General features: G+C 39.7%; 1 protein-coding gene across 10 annotated transcripts in view; it reads left to right on the forward strand.

The window, feature by feature from the left end:
* The window catches only part of LOC137629559 (dystrobrevin beta-like), a 517,572-nt gene that overhangs the window by 316,403 nt on the left and 180,828 nt on the right, over positions 1 to 20,341 (forward strand). For 8 of the 10 annotated variants that reach the window (XR_011041536.1, XM_068360996.1, XM_068360989.1 and 5 more), the window contains one exon: positions 3,732 to 3,915. Coding sequence is in view for 9 of the 10 variants with exons in the window: in XM_068360996.1 (XP_068217097.1) it covers positions 3,732 to 3,915 (184 nt within the window). In the remaining variant the exon portion in view is untranslated. The remainder of the gene's footprint in view (positions 1 to 3,731; positions 3,916 to 20,341) is intronic. The other 2 variants (XM_068360991.1, XM_068360993.1) reach the window with 1 other exon arrangement.

A 20,341-nucleotide genomic window follows, 5' to 3' on the forward strand; every position in this document is an offset into this window, starting at 1 on the left:
ATTTTAAACTGGATGCCAGGGGAATGGCAGTGTATATTAGGACCGAGTACCCTGCATCTCATAAATCCTGCTATGAATGTGGATGTCATGAGATTAGAGTAATGAAAGTTTGTGGCAAGCATAGCTTTTATTTATGTTCGATCTACCGGAATCCAGACATGGATGATTCTATCTTCGATTGTCTTCTTACCATTATGGCTAAGATACAAGAAGATGATAGAAAGGCTTCTTTTGTCTTTGTTGGTGATTTCAATGCTCACCATAGGGAGTGGTTAAAATCTGTTTCTCCTACCGATCGCCATGACTTAAGAGCTTTAGGCTTTGCCTCTGAATCAGGCTGTGAGCAAATCTTAAGTGAAGCTACTCACAGGTCTGGTAACTGCTTGGAACTTCTATACACTGACTCCCCTGGCATTATAACAAATAAGGACATCTGATCATGCCTTGATTTCACTAGTAGTGAAAACTGAGCAACCTGTCCCTGATGTATCATACCCATGTAAGATTTATATGAAATCTCAAGCAGACTGGAATGGGATTTTGAGTGATCTTTTGGACTTGAATTGGTCACAATTGTATAGTAGTGTTGATGTTGTAGTCCCTTTGAATGAGAATCTACTCAACATCATTGATAGGCGTATCCCTTCTTGTGTGCTAAGGTACCGAGTGAAGGACAAACCATGGTTCAATGATGATTGTAGACATGCTTATTTGGAGAACCACGAGGCCTATCATCTTTGGAAGGGTAACAGATCAGATTTGAATTAGAATAACTATATTCAGCTCAGAACTTTTGCTCAGAGTTTATGCTTCAACTGAAAATGAATGCAATTTAACCATTTAAAAAACGCTTTCTGGTACAACCCAGGAACAAAAGTGGTGGGCTACCTTTAAATCTGCACTCTTTGGTGTAGATGCAACAGTTCTTCCTTTACTTAAACCAGATGGCTCTGTCACTCATTTTCCAAAGGAAAATGCAACCCTTTGGCTGATGTGTTTGACAGTAAGCAGAGTAATGAGAAATGTGATCTTCCTCTTTCCTGTTTTCCTGAGGCTAAGCTAACTAATTTAGCTTTTTGATCTCCTGAAATTAAGCTTTCATGATGGACCTTTATGCTTATGGAGGTGTAGACCCAAATGGTATTTTTCTTTGTTATTTATAAAGACTGTAGATCTCTTAGCTCCAAATTTATCTGTTATTTTGACCAAGTTAGCAAGGAGAGGAGCTTGCCAGCACTTGTTGTAGAATTGGTAATGTTACTCCACTATGTAAATGTGTTTGTGGTAGCTCAAGTCCAACTGATTACTGCCCAAAATCCATAACTCCCATATTATCTAAAGTTTTTGAAAGTCTTTTGGCAAAATGTCTTAATAGGTTTGCTGAAGGTAATCATCTGTTCCCTAGTTTGCAATTTGATTTTCGTAAAGGCCTTGCAGCATGTGATGCCCTTCTTACGATCCCCAATGTTGTATAGAAATCCCTTGATTGTGGTCTCTTGATTGTGGCCATGAACTTCCTTATGATTGGCCTTGATTTTAGTGCTGCCTTTGACCATGTTAATCTCGAGGTCCTTGTTTTCAAACTAACAGTTGTGAGTAAGTGGGTCTTTTCTTAGCATCATTATTGAATTGTGGAGTTGTTCCTGATGGGCACCATAGTTAGTTTGGGAATGTGATATCTGGTTTTCCTCGGGGTAGTGTTCTTGGCCTATTACTTTTTATACTATGTACATATGAAATGCAGTTTGGCCTAGAAAACAAGCTCATTGCATATACAGATGATGCTAAAGTCGTTGCATCAATTCCCTCTCCTAAATGTAGATCTGGGGTTGCTGCATTCCTTAATAGAGATCTAGCTAAAATTAGTGCATGGTGCAAATTATGGGGCATGAAGTTGAATCCTGATAAAACTCAAGGTATGATTGTAAGTAGGTCGAGGACAGTAGCTCCTCAACATCCGGATCTCAGCATTGATAATGTTTCTTTAACTGTGTATGACTTAAAATTTTAGGTGTGATTCTCGATAGCAAATTTATTTTGTCTATAAACAAATAGATACAAGTATTTTGCTCACCAGTTCCAGAAGGTAGATTCCCTTTTACAGGGCTGATCTATGGACCTATATGCCTTTCTACCATTTGCCATAATTTGAGATGTAATAAACTCGTTCAGTCTGTCAACAGTAGGATGACTCCATTTTGGCCTTGGAGAAAGTGGTTTAAAGATCTTTGACCTCTTTTATTGGAGTGCCTGTGGAGGTTACTTTATTAAACCAGTCTTCTTAGACAACTGGTTTGAAGGTAGTGCATCCAAACCCATATGTGCTATATCTAATTGCATGGAGATTATCCTCTGTATTCTCAGAAACAAAGGGGTATTGCAGTCCTCTAGATTATCTATTCTAGGGTCCAAAAGATGGTCCAATAATACAGTAATTCCCATCAAAGATCATGGAATGTTTATTTTGGATGGTGCAAGTCATAAAGTATGTCAGTGGCTAGAACTAATTTGAATATTGTTGAATTTCTACATTTTGTGTTTTTATGGAAAAAAATATTAATTTCAGCTATTAATAGATACAGTATAGATCTATGATTACTCGCGCATCTAGGATTATATTTATTCATGACGGGTATTATTGTGGATGTATTAAATCTTTCAATATTGAAAACCTCCGTGATCAGATATATCATTTTGGAATTTCGATGTAGTTTTACAATGTTTAAACGATATGTATTTTGAACCCTCATAAAATCTCTCGGTTACTGTGATCTTTGGACAATACATACAGTAGTTGCTTACTGAAAAAAAGAGTTGATAACTTAAAAAATCTATTTGCTAATTTGTAAAATGTCAAATGTGTATTTAGATATACAGTTGATAATTTAAGCGTGGCTTTTTCCTCCATGTCAATTTTACCATGAGGAATATTTTATTCCCAGTAGCAATATTCTGGATATGCTTTAAAAGGCCCCAAGAGTGAAAATTTTGCCATTTCTTTAACTTTAACTTTCTGCCTCAACCACCCCCAAGGTTGGATAATTTATTGAAAAAAAAATTAGGTTATTACTTCTAGGTAAGAGTCATCATCATTGAATGAGAAATCCATCTTAATTTCTTTAAAATTATTGCTGATATTTCCCAATAGAATGGGGGAAATTACCTACAGTAACAATTCATTTGCTTCCCACTTGACTTAACTAACACACCACTAAAAATCAACTGTTTCCTTAGACAAAATTTTATCTATAAAGGCCAATATTGTAGAACTATTTTTTTTATTATCTACTATCTATAAAATTACTTTCAATTCCAGAGATTTGGTGAAAGCAGTTTCTTTATAAATGCACACTTTTTATATTTCTGATGTTAGCTTTAAAGCATCAGTAGCACTAAGCACAACACTGCTACTTAAAAGACTGTAGCATAAAAATGCATATATATTGATATGCATATGTATCTGTAATGTATATTAGAAATATAAACAGTATGTGTATGTATATAGACATGCACATGATATATATATATATATATATATATATATATATATATATATATATATATATATATATATATATATATATATATATATACATGTATGTATGTATGTATGTATGTATAAGCACTGTTTACTGAGATTACATGACAGTACAATTCAGACCTATCAAAACACATGGTTCAAGTTCATCAACGGTGAACAACACCAATTTACAAATCGAGTTGGGTTTCAGGAACAGAGTGTATGTTTGCAGGCAGCAACAGGAGCGGGCCGAGGGCAGTAGTAACCCAACTCTGGTAGCTGAGCTGCGTCTCCTGCGATCCCATCGCCACGAGTTAGAATCCAATCTTTCCTACCTCCAAGATTCTCGTAAGCAGCTTATGCAGCAGCTGGAGAGTCTCATGAAAATGCTCAAAGTGAGTATTTTTTTTTTTTACTCAAGTAACTTAACGAGCAATTTCAACTCAAACTTTATTGATATATGAGTTGATGTACTGTACTGTAGTGCATTTTCATTTTTCCTGTTGTATCACAATCTATTTCGGTGTTGTTTTGGTATGCGATCTCAAAGTCGGGCTTTTGCTTTGGTATGCGATCTCACCTGATGGTAGCGATCTCCCTTCACTTCACGGCGAAGCAAGAACCAGTAGATTTTGTAAATAAAATATATATTGGGAATAATATATACCAGGAATAATCATTGGGAGCTTGGTGTTTTTATTTTTTCACGAGCGAAATGAGTGCATGGCAAAGCAAGAACCACTAGATTTTCTATTATTCTTGTTTTTTTTGCCTATTAAAAGTATCGAGATCGCATACCAAAGCAAAAGATTAATTTCTGAGATCATGCCATAATTGAGATTGCATACCAAAACTGCACCTCTATTTCTTAGAATTTTTTTTATACTGTATATTGATAGAATCATTGTTGTAATTTAATGTCATTCTGCTTACTGACTAGATCTAAATCTAATTTCAGTCCCAATCATAGTTTCAACAATAAAGTAGAAATAGTAAAAATACTGACGCAGATTTGATGTGCAGTATGTATATAACAAAAGGCATTCAGAACTTGAGGTGACAAGTTTTTGATTTGATGGTGTTGTAAAAGTTTTAAAATCCTGACCCTTTATTTACTTGAAGTTAATACATGGCATGATATTGTATAAATATCAGTACTCCAATTTTACATATTGTGATCAATTTAGATTTTCTCCAATTGTAAAATATTTCAAAGGATTTGGACTTAGCTGGTGGAGATAGATAAACTAACATCTTAATGTCGGAGGCTAAGGGCACATTTTTATTCACTGATATCACTTTATTATTATTTAAATTTCCATTTGTTCCTGCACTGTATACAAACCCTTACACTCTTTACAGTGGAGACACATTTCCTCGACAGCTGAAACTAGCTGTAAGGCTTTTTGCCAGGTGTAACTACCCTCCGCTAGTTAGTTGAGGGGGAGTGGGGGTAGATCAACCACCCCGCTCATACCTGCACTAGTAACTGAACCACACTTTTTATTTCGGTTCGGTAAATAGTAGTCTTGCTCTCGCATAAAATCCTCTTAAACCAGCTAAAATGATTAAAGAGCAACTGGTCTAAAAGCTAAAAGACTTTCCTTTCCTTTTTCTTTTCAGGTTTGCCTGTAGGGATCTAAAATCATGAGGGTTTGTTCCGGCATTGAAGGGCGCTGTTATGGCACCTTCATGTTGGCCTTAGAGACTCATCCTCACGGTCTCTGTCCCGTGGAGAAATCACTCTTGCACACAGGTATCTCCTTGTAGCAAGTGTAGGGAGTTTTCGCCCTCCCTTTTAGTGGCCCATGTACAGTATATATAATTTCCGCTTCCTGATGATATTGATGATGTCCACGACCCCGATCAATTGAGGCAGTTGTGGCAGATTGCCATACAGTGTACTATTGGCCACAGCTGTGGTAGTGTGCCGTGAAAGACAGTTTGACTTTCTATGGACAACAGGTTGTCTACACACATACACATATATATATGTATATATATATATATTGGTTGTGGGGGTTGTTAATTTTAAGATTTGTTAGTATTTTTCTTCAGGGATATGTGAATGTGGTTGTTTTTTATTTTGTATTTGATGATCAGGAGCTGACTGCCAGTCATTTTCCATGTGGTGCTGATGATCAAGAGCAGATTGTGAGTCATTCTCCCGCTTGTGATGATGATCAAGAGCAGTTTGCCAGTCATTTTACAACTAATGCTGATGATCAGGAACAGACTGCAAGTCATTCTCCAGCTGGTGCTAGTGATCAGGAATAGACTGCTAGTCATTCTCCAGCTGGTCCTGATGATCACTAGCAGACTGCCAGTCATTTTCCAACTGGTGCTGATGATCAGAAGCAGACTGCCAGTCATTCTCCAGCTGGTTTTGATGATCAGAAGCAGACTGCCAGTCATTCTCCTGCTGGTTCTGATGATCAGAAGAAGACTGCCAGTCATTCTCCAGCTGGTGCTAATGATCAGAAGCAGACTGCCAGTCATTCTGCAGCTGGTTTTGATGATCAGAAGTAGACTGCCAGTCATTCTCCAGCTGGTGCTGATGATCAGAAGCAGACTGCCAGTCATTCTCCAGCTGGTTTTGATGATCAGAAGTAGACTGCCAGTCATTCTCCAGCTGGTTCTGATGATCAGAAGAAGACTGCCAGTCATTCTCCAGCTGGTGCTGATGATCAGAAGCAGACTGCCAGTCATTCTTCATCTGGTGCTGATGATCAGGAGCAGATTGCCAGTCATTCTCCAGCTGGTGCTGATGATCAGGAACAGACTGACAGTCATTTTCTGGCTAGGGCTGATGATTAGGAGCAGATTGCCAGTCATTCTCCAGCTGGTGCTGATGATCAGGAGCAGATTGCCAATCATTCTTCAGATGGTTCTGATGATCAGGAGCAGACAACCAGTCATTTTCCAGCTGATACTGATGATCAGGGACTGACTGCTTGTCCTTTTCTAGCTGGTGCTGATGATCAGTAGCAGACTGCCAATCATTTTTCAGATGATGCTGATGATCTGGAGCATACTCTCAGTCATTTTATGGCTTGTGCTGATGATCAGGAGCGGACTGTCAGTCAATTTGCAGCTGGTGCTGATGATCAGGAACAGATTGCCAGTCATTCTCCAGCTGGTGCTGACAATCAGAAGCAGACTGTCTGTCATTTTTCAGCTGGTGCTGATGATCAGAAGCATATTGCCAGTCATTTTCCATCTGGTGATGATGATCAGGAGCAGACTACCAGTCATTTTCCAGCTGGTGCTGATGATCAGAAGTAGATTGCCAGTCATTTTCCAGCTGGTGATGATGATCAGGAGCAGACTACCAGTCATTTTACAGCTGGTGCTGATGATCAGAAGTAGATTGCCAGTCATTTTCCAGCTGGTGCTGATGATCAGTAGTAGATTGCCAGTCATTTTCCAGCTGGTGCTGATGATCATAAGTAGATTGCCCATCATTTTCCAGCTGTTGGTGATGAACAGTAGCAGACTGTCAGTCATTTTTCAGCTGGTGCTGATGATCAGAAGTAGATTGCCAGTCATTTTCCAGCTGGTGATGATGATCAGGAGCAGACTACCAGTCATTTTCCAGCTGGTGCTGATGATCAGAAGTAGATTGCCAGTCATTTTCCAGCTGGTGATGATGATCAGGAGCAGACTACCAGTCATTTTCCAGCTGGTGCTGATGATCAGAAGTAGATTGCCAGTCATTTTCCAGCTGGTGCTGATGATCAGTAGTAGATTGCCAGTCATTTTCCAGCTGGTGCTGATGATCAGAAGTAGATTGCCAGTCATTTTCCAGCTGGTGCTGATGATCAGTAGTAGATTGCCAGTCATTTTCCAGCTGGTGCTGATGATCAGAAGTAGATTGCCAGTCATTTTCCAGCTGGTGCTGATGATCAGTAGTAGATTGCCAGTCATTTTCCAGCTGGTGCTGATGATCAGAAGTAGATTGCCAGTCATTTTCCAGCTGGTGCTGATGATCAGTAGTAGATTGCCAGTCATTTTCCAGCTGGTGCTGATGATCAGAAGTAGATTGCCCATTATTTTCCAGCTGTTGGTGATGAACAGTAGCAGACTGTCAGTCATTTTTCAGCTGGTGCTGATGATCAGAAGTAGATTGCCAGTCATTTTCCAGCTGGTGATGATGATCAGGAGCAGACTGTCAGTCATTTTCCAGCTGATGCTGATGATTAGAAGTAGATTGTCAGTCATTCTCCAGCTGGTGGTGATGATCAGGAACAGACTGCCAGTCGTTTCCCACCTGATGCTGATGATTGGGAGCAGATTTCCAGTCGTTCTCTAGCTGGTGCTGATGATAAGGAGCAGGCTGCCTGTCCTTTTTCAGGTGGTGCTGATGATCAGGAGCCAACTGTCAGTCAATTTGCAGCTGGTGCTGATGATCAAGAGCAGACCGCCCGTCATTCTCCAGCTGGTTCTGATAATCAGAAGCAGACTGCCAGTCATTCTTCTGGTGGTGTTGATGATCAGGAGTAGGCTGCTAGTCATTTTCCAGTTGAAGGTGATGACCAGGAACAGATTGCCAATCATTTTTCAGCTGATGCTGATAATCAGAAGCAGACTGCCTGTCATTTCCAGCTGGTGCTGATGACCAGTAGCAGATTTCCAGTCATTCTCCAGCTGGTGCTGATGATCCAGAGCAGATTACCAGTCATTTATGAGCTATACTGAATCATTACATGGAAATGTTCAGTTTTATTCTATAATTGTACATGGAGTCACAGATAACAATACAAATCAAGAAGTGATTACTGTGTGTGTTTGGTATCTAAACACAAGCTCAAGCTATGACAGTCCAAAAATTTTTGAGATTTTTTGGATTTTTTTTTTCATGTTTGTTTGTTGAACAACAGGTCAAGCTATAGCTGATGGCTTGATAAAGTCTCTCACATCTGCCAATCTTGATCAGGCTATCATACGAAGACAAGCATACGAGGGTGCCTCTGCTATGTCATCTGAATGCACAGGAGTTCAGGAGTGTATAAAGAAAGTTTCTACAAGTGCACTCTACATTCATTGGCATGCCTATATGCTGAATTTTGCCATTGGCAGAAGCTGTAAAGTACCACAAATACAAAACATAATTGACCTGATAAATTCTGTATTACTTTTTTGATAACTCACCGTAACATCAAAGATTCTTTGAAAATGTGCAGCATGTTTCCTCCCCTCAAGCAAGGCATCACAAACTGAAGAGTCTGTGCAAAACTCGGTGAGTCAAATGTCATATGTGTCTATAACATGATGACCTGAAAGTGGGAGACGTCTTTTTGTCATTTCCACATTGGTCACACTTAGTTGACACGAGTTTCTGTTAAAGAGCCAAAACCAACCTTATTGTGACGAATGCTTGGTACCCTTGCCAGTGAGACATTTGTTGATCTAATGCCCTCTTTTAGTAGTGAGAGAAATAGACATCTGTTTGAGGCTCAAGGTGAGGATGGCAGGTTCATCCTTGCCAAGATTCTCGTACATGATTTGTCGTACCATACCAGTGGTATTTTTAAATTTATTCCGGAAGCAGGTCTTCTGAAAGCTATTCAACTGTTATAAGGATGTTTTTTATTTTATTGTTTTAAACTGAATTACCATTTATTTATTTATTTCTTTATTTATAACAAATATCGGCATCAATGATCTTTGATGTCACGATGTCAGATAATCAATCAATCTTGAAACGTTCCAGGAACTTTATTACTATGTTGTTATTTGTTATCTTACCCCCAAATTCAGTCAGGAATCCTGGAACTGGGACAGTGAACCCACAACAAAATCCATGAGAATCAAAAATAGCATGCTGAGTTTTGAACATGTAGTAGCATTCGTGACTTTGAAAAACAGCTTAATTACATTAAATCTCTGCCATCAAAGCTACAAAAGCGTGAACTAGACATTCACAAAGCATATTACATGGTTAACGGTGTCATACAAGATGTCCAAGGACTTAAAGATAACATTGACGTTGAGTTTCATCAGTGGTACGACAACGAAGTGAAAGACATGCTTGAGCAAGTTGAATCAACAGAAACCATACTACACACAACTCGAGTGCAGCGACATTGGAGTACAGTGAACCCTCGTTTATCGCGGTAGATAGGTTCCAGACGCGGCCGCGATAGGTGAAATTCCGCGAAGTAGTGACATCATATTTACCTATTTATTTAACATGTATATTCGGACTTTTAAAACCTTCCCTTGTACGTAGTACTGTTAACAAACCACCCTTTAATGTACAGAACACTTAATGCATGTACTACAGCACCCTAAACTAAAACAGGCACAAATATTAAAGGCGATTTTATATCATGCGTTTCCTAAACACCTAAAAAGCACGATAAAAAATGGCAACCAATGTTTTGTTTACGTTCATCTCTGATCATAATGAAGAAACAAACTCATTTAGTGTACACATATATGTATAGGTTAGTTTTTGCATCGATTATATTGATTATACAGTATGTTGATTTTTTTTATTACCAATGTTTTACTTTATTTTTCTTAGGACTTCCAAATGAAATGTTTTTCTTTATGACGCCGCCTGAAACGACGGCTTCATAAAGTACTGTACGCTCAGTAAACAACCACGCTCAGAACAAACAAGGCATATAACGCGCATGATGATAGTGATAAATAATGATACAGTACAGTATTTACAGTAAAAGCATTTACAAAATATGTTACCTTAAAAATATAATTTACCGTATCTATATAAAATCATACAGTACTGTACAGTACATATTGTACGTAGCAAAGCAGGAAAACAATTTACGAGAGAGAGAGAGAGAGAGAGAGAGAGAGAGAGAGAGAGAGAGAGAGAGAGAGAGAGAGAGAGAGAGAGATTGTTTTACGTACGTGCTGTAAATGTAAATTTAAAAAAAAAAAAATCAATTTACGAGAGAGAGAGAGAGAGAGAGAGAGAGAGAGAGAGAGAGAGAGAGAGAGAGAGAGAGAGAGAGAGATTGTTTTACGTACGTAAATGTAAATTTTAAACAAAAAAAAATATGATAGGTTACAACATGTACTTTTAAAACCTTCCCTTTAACTTAATGCATACAGTACGTACAGTACTAAACTATAAAACAGGCACAAATACAGTTTTAGAATGTGAGAATATTAAAGTAAAAAATAAAGATTGTTACTGTACTCACCACGAAAGAAGTTCAAGAAAAACTTGAATGATGATGGCGATGAATTTGCTGCACAGTAGAAATGATGATGATGAAGCTGATGATGTGTTCTACTGTGCAGCCAGGTAGTATTTTACGTCTCTTCAGACGCAGGTGTCTTTTCCTGGGACACCTCTTCAACTTCTTCATGGGAAACTTCTTCAATTTCTTCCGAAGGCGTACTAGCAGGAGGAACTGGCTCTTTTTTGCGAGGCTGGAAGAACATTGTGATCGGAAGTTGTTGCCGCTGCTTCTTTTTTCGATCTAAGAGCATCTTGTAAGGAGTCATTATGTCATCAACCTTGTTGCAGAATTGCATCGACCGAACCATATCCTCGTCCCACTCTTGCAACATTTCTTTCACCTCCTTTATATGGTTGCAGACCTTGGCAAGCCGTTCTAGTGTTAAGCCCGTTTCTTCGACATTTTCTTGGGTCTCTTCCTGGGTTTCACTCTCTTCTTCGCTTGCCGATTTCGTCAGGTCTTCGAGGTCTGCGTCAGTTAGGGGCTGGGAATGGCAGTCCAACAACTCGTCGACGTCTTCAGTCGTCATGTCGCCAAACCCGTCACCTCCAATTATGGCAGCCAACTGCACAGATTTGCGTACTGCAGAGTGTTGGATTTCAGCAGGTGTAAATCCCTCGTCGTCGTAAACAATCTCGGGCCACAACTTCCTCCAGCTCGCATTCACAGTTGCAGGTTTCATCTCTTGAAGTGCCTTCTGAATATTCTTCAGGCACGTGGCTATGGTGTACTGCCGCCAGTACGCCTTCAAGTTAAAATCTTCATCCTCATCCTCTTGGGCAGCATCCACACACGCAACGAGGTCCGCCAAGGTATTCTTCGTGTAGAGGGCCTTGAACGCCCTGATAACCCCCTGGTCCATCGGTTGAATTAATGACGTGGTGTTGGGTGGCAGGAACTCAACCTGAATGCCCTCACGCGACAGGTCAGTTGCGTGTCCACCAGCGTTATCCATAAGGAGAAGGATCTTGAATGGCAAGCCCTTCTCTACGAGATATTCATTGACTTGCGGGATGAAACACTGGTGGAACCAGTTGGAGGTCAGCATCTTCGTAATCCATGCTTTTGGATTATGCATCCAGTACACGGGAAGGAGATTCTTATTCTTATTTTTCAAAGCGCGAGGATTTTTCGACTTATAAATAAGCCCCGGCTTTAGCATAAATCCAGCAGCATTGCCACACATCACGAGGGTAACGCGATCCTTGAATGCTTTAAAGCCAGAGGCTTTGGCTTCCTCTTTGAACAGGAAAGTTCGCGACGGCATTCTCTTCCAAAACAAGCCGGTCTCATCCATATTAAAGACTTGTTCCGGCTTGTATCCACCTTCGGCGATAATATTCTTGAACGTCTGGTTCACGTAAGTTTCAGCAGCGGCAGTGTCAGCTGAAGCAGCCTCCCCATGCAGGGAAACGCTTTTCAGGGCGAAGCGTTTCTGAAACTTTGCGAACCATCCTTTGCTGGCGGAAAAACTTTGTTTCTGAGGCTGGGAATCAGTGGATGTCCCTGGTTGAGGATCATCTGCATCATCATCTTCTTCAGCATGGTTGCCATCGTCGTCTTAGGTTCCTTTGCAGCAAAATTCTGATACAAGCTCAAAGCCTTTGTTCGGATGGTGTTTGTATCCAAGGCTATGTTCTTCTTCGGGCAGTCGGCAATCCACACAGCTAAAGCACCTTCCATGCGTACGATCGTTTTATTACGCGTTGTAACGACTCGCTTCGCTGATCTGCTAAAGGTGATTGCAGCCGTCTTTCTAATGTTCGCCTCGTCCTTCTTGATATAGCGAACAGTAGATTCGCTGATCCCAAAATGGCGCGCCGCGGAGGCGTAACTTCTACCATCTTTTAACATATCGAGAAGCGTAACCTTCTCAGCAATCGTCATCATCCTTCGGTGGCGTTTAGGCTCACTACCAGCCTTAGTAGAAGCAGAACGCTTGGGAGGCATTGTACAGTAGGATTTGACAAAAAGTTCAACTTAAAAAGGTCGCACACAGCACAGATTAAACTTCACAAACTTAAGAACGTCTACTCAGCGATACGCGGGAACAGAGAGTGGACGACCCGGGCCCGCGAGAACCTAGATGCTGGAAGCTGGAGATGAGGGCAAAACACCAATCACAGGCTAGATAACAAAACTTGAGTTCTGATTCGTCATCTATCAGCGCTTGAACCAATCACAACCCGTCTTACAGTATATGATGCGTAGGTTACCAACTCATACAAGATACCCCGCGCATACCGTACGTACAGTATTAATAATAATAATAATAAATAATGATAATAATACAGTACAGTACTGTAATAATAATAATAATAATGATAATAATAACAATCATAATTTTATTAACAACAACAATAATAATAATAACAATAATAATAGCTTTACGTATGCTATTTTTTTCTTTTGTAGGATGTGTGTGTGTGTGTCTCTCTCTCTCTCTCTCTCTCTCTCTCTCTCTCTCTCTCCTCTCTCTCTCTCTCTCTCTCTCTCGTACGCTTATTCGAAATGTGATTTTTGCAACAAAGAATATTATTGGATGCAGTACTACGTACGTATACATACAAAAGATTCTTGGAAAAGAAGCACATCCATTACATTTGTAGTACAGTAGTAGCCATCAGCAGCCTTACACCATTCTAATATTGTATGACTGCATCTGATTTGCGTTTCATATTCGATTTAATTTTACTACGTACTGTATACAGTACTGAATTATCGTATGATAATAATACAGTAATAATAATAATAATAATGATAATAATAATAATAACAATAATAATTTTATTAACAACAACAACAATAATAATAATAATAACAATAATAATACACGTAATAGCTTTACGTATGCTATTTTATTCTTTTGTAGGATGTCTCTCTCTCTCTCTCTCTCTCTCTCTCTCTCTCTCTCTCTCTCTCTCTCTCTCTCTCTCTCGTACGCTTATTCGAAATGTGATTTTTGCAACAAAGAATATTATTGGATGCAGTACTACGTACGTATACAAAAGAATCATGGAAAAGATGCACATCCATTACATTTGTAGTATAGTAGCCATCAGCAGCCTTACACCATTCTAATATGGTATGACTGCATCTGATTTGTGTTTCATGTTCGATTTAATTTTACTACGTACTGTATACAGTACTGTATCATCGTATGATCACATTCTCTTTTCGTGTTTTATTTCTTTCTGTGCTGAATTATATATCATATGTAATGCAATGAACAATCAGTAAGAGCAGATATTAATAATTACAGTATTAATGGAATTACAGGTAACAAAATATCGTATTTGGGGGGCTTCAGATTTCGCGGTATTTTCGAATTTTCCGGAAAATCCGCGATATGTATATATATATGGGTTATGGAAAAAACCCGCGAAGTGTTGAATCCGCGATGGTCGAACCGCGAAGTAGCGAGGGTTCACTGTAACACTGAGGCAGCCACACCACTTGAATACTACCAGTTCACAGTTGAAGGATTGGTTTTCAGTAGAAGAATGTCACCTGGTTTTTAGCATACCGCAGCTGATCTCAAAACTTGCAACACAATAAGCCAGTTTGTCTGAAGACATCAACACGCAGAACTGCACTGGAATGACCTGCCAAGCCCGCTGTCACTTTGCAATGAGGTCAGACGATGGCACATGAATGTGGTGTTCCTTCAAAAGCACACTTCCAAACACTCATGGATGCATTGTCGTATGCAGATGCTTGGCCCAACATACGTACATTGTTGATCCTTGGGTATACGTTACCTCTCAACCGAAGCTGAAATGTTATTTTCAGTTATGAGATTATTGTAGACACGCCTCAGGAATAGAGTGACAGGCAGCCAACTCTCAGCTTTCAATCTTATGAAAATAAACTACAACTATACTAGAATTATCAGAAATTGCTGATGACTTCATCAAAACACACCCCAGGGAACTTTTCAACAGCATGCTACTGTCAGAGGGCTGTTTGAATTGATGCATTCACATAGAAGAAAAGCCATACAAATGTTCAATATGTAGTAAAGGTTTCAGTTGTTCACCTTGATAATACACCTAAGCCTTGCCTCCTAATTATAACGAGAAATGCCGTTTTGCAACAAAATAAAACTTTATTAACAAAGTTTGAAAACAGTCTTCCCATAATATCCATGTCGAATAAAGCTGTGCAAACAATATGAAATTGTTTTTATTCTGATGTCAGATATGATCATTAATAGTATCCATGACTTTGCAATCCATTGTCAGGCCAAAGACTTTGAGAAAACAAGAGAAAATGTAAATCTTTATTTGTGAAAGAATACCTGATTTAATTTCTGTTTTATGCTTCCTCTTGGTAATTACTTTATCTCAGTATGCTTTGTTTTACACCACAGTAATTAAATAAATGTATCTGTTGTCAGGTATGCAGTGAATTGCACTTTTAAAAAGGGCTTACTATCATGCTCCTCAAATTTGGGCAAAACAGCAGACCAAAATTGATGTTGCCTGATAGTATTTAAATTTATTTTTAGATTTTATGTAAAAAAATAGGACCTATATTATTTAAATGATATGCAAATCCATTGTGGTTGTGCTCTTAGTGATCTGAGATACTACAAAATCCCAGATTTTCTCGAGATTTACAGCGTCCCAAGACCAGATTGGCTTTGTTGCTACGCTTGCTTGCATTTATCATACTTTTATAGGTATGACCCCCCTTCACAAAATTTTGGATCCACCCTTCCCTGTGGGTTTTCAAGGGTGATCTCCTTTATTTAACTCGCTGAAGAATATTTTCTATGGTAGTCTTATGTCCTCCATGCACACCACATGGCCAGACCATCTTAGGCAGTGTTTCATGATCATGGCATCGATGCTGGTGACATTGGCTCTTTCAAGGATTGCTGTATTGGACACATAGTTGTTCCATTTGATTTTCATTATTGCTCTCAGTTTTTTCTGGTGGAATTGTTCCATTTTTTAAGGTCCCTACTGTAAAGGGTCCAATTGATTGATTGATTGTTTGATTGATTGAAAGTTTTCTGGCATCCTGACACCTAAGGTCATTGACGCCGATAGCATTTATTATATACGAAATATAAAAGAGAATTCAATTAAAACCATAAAAGTTAAGAAGTCATTATAATAATTAAATAGTTTTCAGAAGACCTGCTTCTGAAATAAATCTAAAAAATCCACTCGCATAGTAAGACACATCGTGTCCAAGAATCCTGGCAAGGATGAACCTGCCATCTTCACCTCGAGCCTCAAACAGATATCTATTTCTTAAGTTAGTAAAATTAGGGCATTCGGTCAACAAATGCCTCACTGTTAAAGGTACTAAACAGTCTTCGCAATATGGTTGGTGTTGGCCCTTCAGCAGAAACTCGTGTGTGACCAATACGGAGACGTATTTTCGGGGTATCATGTTATACCTCCAGGGTGATATGATATTTGTTACTTCCCTCATTTTATTGTCATCAAGACTATCCCAGTGCTGTTGCCATTTATTACAAACCAATTTCTTGATGTAAGGTAGGAAATCATTACAGGGAATTGGATACCTCCTTGGTAGCAACTCGGATGCCGCATTCTTCGCCAGTAAATCTGCCTTCTCATTCCCAGACACACCTACATGTGCTGGAACCCAACAAAATCGAACTGCTATACCTCTCCGTCCGATAATAAAAAGCCATTCTAAAATCTTTAAAACTAAAGGGTTACTAGAAATTATATTTTCATAATAAAATAAATTTTTGAATATACTTACCCGCTGGTTATATAAGAATGGCTAAAGTCTCCTGACGCCCTGGCAGAAATTTCAAAATCTTGCACGCTATCGTAGATATGCCAGGTGTACACCAGCACCCTCGCGGTACAACAGGTAGAACTATTCCAGGAAGCCTCAGATCTTCCATGCCTCATAGTCTCTAGAGGGGAGGAGGGCGGGTTTTTAACTTATATAACCAGCGGGTAAGTATATTAAAAAATTGATTTTATTATGAAAATATCATTTTTAAATATAAAACTTACCCGCTGGTCATATAAGAATGACTGATTGACACCCCTTGGTGGCGGGTTAGAGACAGCTACATATTAGGAAATTCACTTAAGCATTACATAAATAACTTGAAAGGTTCTCACCTGATAAGGAAGTTGACAGCAATGATACTCTGCCTCATTTCGTCCGCTATCCAGATCCAGCGATCCACTCAGGGGGGTGATGATCCCTAGGAGCTATCAAACGGTACAACCACCTATAACATGACAGGACCTCAAGTAATACCCTTGTTCCGGGCACACTCTAGGAACAAATTGACCACCTGACCAAACCAAAGATTGCGGAAGACTGACGACCAATCTCCACAAACAACCATAACTTTACGAGTTCCAAGAGAAAGAAAAGGGGTATTAGGAAAGAAGAGACATAGTGGTAGATCACTCACCTACTATCACATTCGCCGCCACAAATGGACCCAACGTATAACAGTCCTCATTGAGAGTCTGGACATGTTTCAAATAATGAGATGCGAATATGGACTTACTCCTCCAAAAGGTCGTATCCATCAAACTTTGCAGAGAACGATTGTGTTTGAAAGCCACTGAAGTCGCTACCGCTCTGACTTCATGCGTCTTCACTTTGAGAAGCCTCTGATCCGCCTCATCACACTGGGCGTGAGCTTCTCGAATTAACAGTCTAATGAAAAATGATAAGGCATTCTTTGACATGGGCAGTGAGGGTTTTCGGATTGCACACCACAGAGCGTCTGAGTCGCCTCTCAGACTCTTCGTTCTGTCCACATATAACCGTAATGCTCTTACTGGACAGAGCACCTTCTCCAACTCGTCTCCCACCACATCATAAAGATTAGGGATATCAAATGATTCGGGCCACGGGCGAGTAGGATTCTCGAAAAACCCTAATTGTAAGGAACAAATGGCTTTCCCATCCTTAAAACCAATGTTCCTGCTTAAAGCGTGAACTTCTCTTACTCTTTTAGCTGTGGCTAGACTCACCAGAAACAAAGTTTTCAAGGTTAGATCCTTAAAAGAAGCCGAGTGCAAAGCCTCAAACCTGTCACTCATGAGGAATTTAAGCACCACATCCAAATTCCAGGCAAGAGACGCTGATTGTCCTCTCTTGGTGGTATCAAAAGACTTAAGCAGGTCTTGCAGATCCTTATTATTGGAGAGGTCTAAGTTCCTGTGCCTAAACACTGTAGCCAGCACACTTCTGTAACCTTTAATAGTAGAGGACGAGAAATTATGTTTATTTCTAAGGTCTATGAAGAAATCTGCTGTCTGAGTCAGAGAGGTACTGGATGAAGAAATCGAGTTTTTCGATAGTCTGAAGGCAGTCAGACACAGAGCTTGGACGTTTAGTAGGTTTCGAGCCAAGTGAGGTTGTCTGAGAAGATCTGGTCTTAAGGGAAGGCTTCTCGGAAGATCTACCATCGATTTCAGTACCTCTGGAAACCAGCTCCTTGACGGCCATAACGGAGCTATGAGTATCATCCTGGTTTCTTCGTGGGATACGAACTTCTGAATCACTTTGTAAAGAATCTTGAACGGAGGGAAATCATAAACCTCCATGTGCGACCAATTCATTAGAAAAGCGTCTATGTGTATGGCTTCGGGATCCGATACTGGTGAGCAGTAACACTCCAGTCTCTTTGTCTTTGCGGTTGCAAAGAGATCCACGAGAGGACGACCCCATAACTGCCACAGACCTTTGCAGACGTCTTGGTGTAAGATCCATTCTGTGGGGAGAATCTGACCCCTCCTGCTGAGTCTGTCTGCACTCACATTGTTGACTCCCTGAATAAACCGAGTCAAAAGTGTCACTTTCCTTTTCTTCTGCCCATATGAGAAGAGGTCTTGCTATCTCGTACAGAGACCATGAGTGGGTTCCGCCTTGCTTTGTTATATAGGCCAGAGCTGTAGTGCTGTCCGCATTGATTTGGACTACTTTGGCCCTGATATGCTCTTAGAAGCCTTTGAGGGCCAGATGTATTCCCAAAAGCTCCTTTTGTTTTATGTGGAGAGTTGTTTGCTCCACTGTCCACGTTCCTGAGAGCTCCTTCTTCCCCAGTGTTGCCCCCCACCCTGAGTTTGAGGAGTCGGAGCATAACACGAGGTCTGGGCTCTTTTGCTGTTAAGACAAGCCTTCCTTCAGTCTGTGCTCGCTGTTCCACTGTGGAGGATTAATTTTATTTTAATTTATTTTTTTGTTTTGCCAAATCAAGAGAGAGAGAGAGAGAGAGAGAGAGAGAGAGAGAGAGAGAGAGAGAGAGAGAGAGAGAGAGAGAGAGAGAGAGAGAGAGACAGAGAGAGAGACAGAGAGTGTTGTTTTAGTATTGTTAAATAGAGATATTTTATTTGCTTTAGCTTTGTCATTAATGAGAGAGAGAGAGAGTGAGTGAGTAAGTGTGTTTATTTACTTAAGTTTTGTCAAACCGCAAGAGAGAGAAAGTGTTTATTTGCTTTAGTTTTGTCAGAGAGAGAGAGAGAATGAGAATTTCCTTTGCTTTAGTTTTGTCAGAGAGAGAGAGAGAGAATTTCATTTGCTTTAGTTTTGTTAGATCGCGCGTGCGCGAGAGAGTATGTGTGTATGTGCGTTTGTGTGTGCGTGTTTTGTGTGTCCGCGGTGCGCGCCGAAGAACAAGGGTAGTTTGCGAATGATTGTTTATAGTGGGAAAGACTGTCGGTATATTTGAGGTTGTTTGTTTACCTTTTTAGCTAGGTTAGGGCGGTAATGAATGTCTTGGGCGAAAGCATTGGATCTTTGACTGTAGAAGGAGTCGGTTCTGTTTTTATTGTTCTTGAAAGCCGGCTGTGAATTGATTTTTCTTGTATTCGAAGCCGTGATTCCTCCTTTGGACTCCTTTGGAGAGACTTAAATTTTTGGAAAGTGGATATATTGTTGATGACCTGGCCTGTATTAGATTGTATTAAGACTGCTCTTGGATTACGCAACCGTTGATGACCTGGACTACCATTAGGATTACGATTTGATTGCACTGAACGATTTTCTTGATTTTGATGCCATAATGACCCAGCCCGTTTGAAGGATTTTCCTTTTGGATCACTGATAATCAGGATTGTGATGATGATGATGATTAATGCAATTATATAATAACATTTGTCCGTGTTACCGTAGCTAGAGAGTTGTGGCTTTGGCCTAAAAGGACTGTTGGCCCTAGTGTGGATAGAGTTCCACACATAAACAAATATTGGTTTTGGGGTGTGGTAATTTTAAGTTTGTTAGGGTTTTTTCATATGAATGGTGTTACGTTTTTTTGGTATATTTATGAATTTAATGATTTGTTTTACGTGTAATTATTTTGGTTGTTGGTGGTTTCTATGTTAAGCTTATTTTGAATGCAGGATTTTTTTCGTTTTAGTTTTGAGAAATATAGTTTTAAGGTCATGTTTTGTTTTTGTTGCCCTTCAGTCTAAGAGTCCAGTTTATGATAACGTCAGGGGAAAGTTTGTGTTGCGGAGACAATTGTCAGAAGTAAGATTCAAGGGTGTGGGGGTTGGTTTTGTTTACATCCCGCCACACCACCACTAAAGTTGTGACTTTATAAAGTCCGTGATGGGAACGCTTTCCCTGTCGAGACTGT

Source organism: Palaemon carinicauda, chromosome 37 (genome assembly GCF_036898095.1).
Source record: "Palaemon carinicauda isolate YSFRI2023 chromosome 37, ASM3689809v2, whole genome shotgun sequence".
Taxonomy (NCBI): Eukaryota; Metazoa; Arthropoda; class Malacostraca; order Decapoda; family Palaemonidae; genus Palaemon; species Palaemon carinicauda.